General features: G+C 40.9%; 2 protein-coding genes across 13 annotated transcripts in view; one reads left to right on the top strand and one right to left on the bottom strand.

Moving 5' to 3' along the window:
- The window catches only part of LOC125034246, a 6,462-nt gene extending 6,161 nt beyond the window's left edge, over positions 1 to 301 (top strand). For both annotated transcript variants that reach the window (XM_047625977.1, XM_047625976.1), the window contains exon 8: positions 1 to 301. This exon is cut by the window's left edge and continues 211 nt beyond it. The gene's annotated coding sequence lies outside the window, so the exon portion shown is untranslated.
- Positions 302 to 3,077: 2,776 nt separating this feature from the next.
- The window catches only part of LOC125034244 (zinc finger CCCH domain-containing protein 18-like), a 26,252-nt gene continuing 24,329 nt past the window's right edge, over positions 3,078 to 5,000 (bottom strand). For all 11 annotated transcript variants that reach the window (XM_047625966.1, XM_047625975.1, XM_047625968.1 and 8 more), the window contains 4 exons: positions 4,577 to 4,667; positions 4,382 to 4,461; positions 3,984 to 4,139; positions 3,078 to 3,811 (listed from right to left, as the gene is read on the bottom strand). In XM_047625966.1, coding sequence (XP_047481922.1) covers positions 3,993 to 4,139; positions 4,382 to 4,461; positions 4,577 to 4,667 — 318 coding nt within the window. In that variant the 3' untranslated portion in view covers positions 3,078 to 3,811; positions 3,984 to 3,992. The remainder of the gene's footprint in view (positions 3,812 to 3,983; positions 4,140 to 4,381; positions 4,462 to 4,576; positions 4,668 to 5,000) is intronic.

Genomic DNA, 5,000 nt, shown 5'->3' with positions numbered 1-5,000 from the left:
GATTCTGAGGAGACGATTTTCTTTGTCCAGTTTTGCTGTAAGGAAGGGCAGCTGCTCTCGTGCATGGCCCGTGTTCTTCAAACTGTGGTAAACTGGCCATGAAAGTAGCGACAATACAATAACGTAATTTTCAACTAGAATAACACCAAGGAAGCTCTTGCTAATACACAGAAGCTTGCCATTTAAGCCATCAAAAGAATGATTTCGTGTCTGCTGCCATCCAAATGTATTCTTATTGGTAATTGATTAGGAAAAATAAAGTGAATTGTAAGGAAAAGATAATAAAGCTAAATTTGCAAAAGGCTTCTCATTTCCACAAAGCAAAGGCACACGAAGAAGGGAACATGCTCCATAATCGCTTTGGCATCACCTCTCCCGTTTGGCCCTGCTGCTTTTCCAACGAGAGGGAGAGCCGCTAGTCGCTCTCATTCGCATTCCGAGGACGATCTGCGGCCGAAGATCTCGCATTTCATTTACCTGTCCAAGTTCATGTCCGTCAACAGCTCTACTTATCAAAAGGAAGCACAAAGAAATGTCATTATTGTCTCTCGGTTTGTATTATGCACGTTTATAGCTTAACATCGGATAGGGCCAGGTCTCGACTGACGCCATGTTTTGTGCTATTTTTGTCCAAGCCGCCTTTTGTAAGATTTGTTTTAGGTGACATCAGTTTCAGGTCTATCGAATATATTTTGTCAGGCTGCACTGCAGATCATAGAAGTACAAAGGGTTGGATAGTTAAAAGACAATACAAATTGTGGTTTCAGTTGCATTCTTAGTAACCATTTCGCTGTGATACCATGCTGACCTTGGTATCTACTGTATTTGGGAAATTATTTGAGACGACATAACTCTTAATGAACTCGTATCGTGTGCAGCTCCTCATTGCTGACATTAATCGCCTGGACCACTTTTATTCCTATACTGCAGTCTTCTTTTGACATCAGAATATAAATTGATATAAAGAAGTTAGTAGTAGTGTATACAAAATAGGAAGTTTTCTTAGTAAATAGTCTCTGACTGCTGGAAGTACGGAGCGGCATAAATGCGTCGTACGAAGAATGTAAAGCTTATTTGAAAATGAAACACGGGTCTTTTTCCACTGGAAACTTTTACTGCCATATGAAATACAGAAATTAGATTTTATTGTAGGTTTTGAACGTCTTTGACAAGTGCTCTGCCATGTAGAGCAGAGACACGTACAACTCTGGAGCTGCAATAGGTAATAACTTGATGACTATGGATTATGATAGTGACTACATACTCTCAGCTAGAAATATGTATACAAGCCATGATTCCTCTCAGCGTGGGAGACACCTTGGTACTTCCGCTGGCGCACACGCTCGCCGCACTCGTGCAGTGGCAGCAGAGAGCAGCAGCAGCAGCAGCGCGCTCGCCTTCGTGTGAATATGATGCAGGGGAAGGGATGACACACAAGGCTGCTCTTACGATATCATGTCACAAAACAAATAAAAAAAAATGTAATCATATCCGAAAAAAAATGTAAAGAAGTAAATACTGTAGGAGTACACATTTTACATTACCATTGGATTTTTACAACTTCAATAGTTGATATGACAGTTGTGGTTCGTCCATTAATGTTCTACTTTCTATTTGGGCATTTTCCGTGAGAAAACAAACCCACGTAGTGCCTGTTACTCACCCGCGCAAAAAGAGGTTTACAGACCAAGCTGATTTTGGGGCCAGAAACCTCACGAATTTATTCTTTCTTTGTGACTTGTAAAAAACATTCCTTCCTATGACACATCAAAACGAAAACACCAGTAAAATTATGCCGGAAATAAACCACCCATACTTAACTTTTAATTGTCACATATGTAGGATTCAAGCATTTATAATGTTTGAGTTCACACAAAAATATTTAAAGTCATACAACAAAGGAAGATTTTACTGGCAATACACACTTTACAGCCAAGGCCTAATGCCCTGTTAACACTCTCTCTCCATCAGACGGTCCATTCTGAAGATGCACCATTCACACTCCTGGAAACCAAAGAGGGTTTGTTAAAATGCAGCGGAAACCAACAGCTGGAGAAAACCAGATGCTACTGGCTTTCCTACTCTTTAATTATTTTATTTAAAAAAAAGGGCTACTAAAATGAACAGCTAATAAATAACTTCCAAGCACATCTCCAACTGGTCAATCAAGAGCAAGAGCAAAACCGTAGGATCTCCCTCAACGGCACATCGGATTCTCTCCAAAGAAGAGTGAGAAATGATCAGGTTGATGAACGCCACGTCCGGGCAGACATGGGCTTTGGGAAACCTTTTATGAAGTGTTATTCCTACAAATTAGGAGCAAGGGAGAAAATGGGAATAAGATAAAAATTGTAGGAGGAGGAGGTGAGAAGAGACATAGAAAGAGACTCAGAGGATTAGGATAGGAGGAGGATGAAAAAGCTGCAAACTGGGAGAGATATAAAACAAATTCCTGCACACCTTTGAGCAACAATGTAATACTCATGTTTCTGGTTTGAATAACAAACTGCAGGTTCTCCATATGCACATATATTTTTTTTACATACATATTTCCTTGGAGATTTCAAAAAATACTCAATACAGCTTTCAGTAATTGTTTAGTATTGCTATCTGGATACTGAAGTACTCTGCATTCTAATCAGTCAATAAATATAGATATATAATACTAATAAAAGTGGAAAAAAAACAGGAACAATAATGATGACTTATGACTGTATATATAGTATTCATTACAATCATAATAAAGGCCCATGCATGTATGAAGTCCATCAAGCACATTTTGAAAAGCCTTTCTCCAAGGAACTCTTGCCTGTTTCTCTCTGGGCCAAATAGACAAGGCAACTTCAAACTCATTACATTTTGCAATATTAAGTGTGATCAAATTGCACAGTAATGCCTCAACCACCTGGGCTCCTCCCAACACTTGATTCATGGGAAGAATCCACTGAAAGCGTCATATCTGCCATAAAATCAGCAGAATCCAAATTTCTGGTACCTTGCTAACTTGCAGCAGCAATTTCTCTTATAAAATCCATATTCACTGTATTTACCAGCAACAGGAGAAATTCAAAATGCAATAAATGTTCCAGTCTTTATGGCTAGGCCTACTTATATACATGGGGGAACACAACATGAGCGAGAATGTAGAAGTTGTATAAACCTTGAAAAAGATATCAACTCCCGGCTCCCTAATTGGAAATGGTATAAATTAGAAACAAAAATAAAAAATCACATATACAAATTGTTGGGAAACAAAAGAAAAGATAAGAATAGAAAAAAATCTGCTTGGCATGCATCTGCAATTCACTTCACTTTCCAAAGACACAGATTGCTATAGCTGTCACTTCTCTGCCACTGAAGTGTAATTACTGTCCATTTTCTTTCTTTTCATTCCACCGTTTCCACAGATTATGCAACAAAACTGTCACCTCTTCCTCATACTTTTCTTCTCTGGGCTGAGCTGCTCCTCTATCATTCAGCCACAAGTTCCACTCCAAGTGCATAAGAGCAGGGAGGAAGGGGAGAGAGCAAAGGGGGTAGGGAGGGGGGCAAGGGAAAAGCTATCTGGGCCAGCCAATGATGATGCAGGCACTCGACGGCCGCCCTGCCCCTGTTCTGCTTCCCTGAGCACAGATTGCAGAGTCTGGTGCCTTGAGCTGGGCTTCCGGTCAGCCAGGGCAGCCTGGAGTGAAGCCCCTTCCTTGTGCTGCTCTCCCCTCAGCCTCTCGCCTGGAGCACTGCACTCGCTCCAAGTCACGCACTATAAATAAGGTCTTATTTCTGCTTACCTTACATGATAATTAACATGTACCTGCAAAGAGAAAAGACAGATGTTTGACCAGGTTTACATATATACATTTACTTACAAGCTTAAATGTAGTTGTTAATGTTAAATTATAGGTAATGTTTGGATTCTTCCAATCAAAATATACATTAAACTAGACCAGATACACAAAGCAATGTTTTTTTTTCTTTGTCCTTACCTAAAAATACTAGGTTGGCAATTTTGTTCTTTTCCGAGCAATTGCATCTTCAACCGCACGGAGCTGTTTGAGTAGTTCCTCCCTTCGATTGGCTTGGGGCTTCTTCGCCTGGGGGGGGGCAGCCGGCATGGGGGCTGGGGGGCTCCGTACCACGACCTGTGAGTGGCAAAAGGCGGAGGCGAAATGTCACAATTACACAATTCACAAAGAATATAAAAAGGTGACAAAATATATACATATTGCCCACTATTCCAGTACTTTAGAATAAATGACAACATACATCTTACTAACAATAGTTGTACAGCAAGTGAACCTCCGCAAGCCCCCATAACTAGAGGAGGAACAATTAAACGAGGCTGACTTCTTCTAAACACCAAAGAATGAAATGGGAAGCTTACCTTCTGTGGGGGGGGGTCTGGGGGTGGGCTTTCGGGCTTGCGCTTGCGGATGACTTTCCCGTCCGTGTCTGACTCGCCGCCTGAAACGCAAAATGCTTTTTGAAATCTTGATCGTATAAGAACAAAAAATAAGTAGACCAATTATTCTCAATATCATCATTTGGCTTATCATCTGGAGTTGCAGCCCATACTTACTGTCATCTTCCTGTGGCAGCACTGGCTTATCCAGGCGTCTCATGGCCGACCCCTTTAGCGTCAGTTTGATCTGCTGCTTTTGTCCTGAGAGCTGAAAGTGTAGGGAATTCATTTAGATATGAGCCATTTTGTTGACAACATGGATTGAGCTCTCGACTCATATTATTTCTACCCGCTGGTGTCGGAAAAATCAGGGCACACTTCCTACTGCACTAGGGCGGCTTCACATTTGAAGTGCAAGGAAGGTTTTTTTTTATCTGGATATGCACAAAAGTGTTTTTCAATGAAAACACTAAGAAGCTAAGACTTGGGCCATTTGTAAAATGCTGTAGCTTGAAAATTTGCACTATTGAGGTAATAGAACTACAGCTTCACAGAGCCCACAGTAGAAAGCAGCCTCAACTATCATAGCATGAATAGCTAC

This window comes from Penaeus chinensis, chromosome 17, assembly GCF_019202785.1.
Source record: "Penaeus chinensis breed Huanghai No. 1 chromosome 17, ASM1920278v2, whole genome shotgun sequence".
Taxonomy (NCBI): Eukaryota; Metazoa; Arthropoda; class Malacostraca; order Decapoda; family Penaeidae; genus Penaeus; species Penaeus chinensis.
Note: the sequence above shows the minus strand (reverse complement) of the source record. Positions and strands in the feature narration are given on the sequence as shown.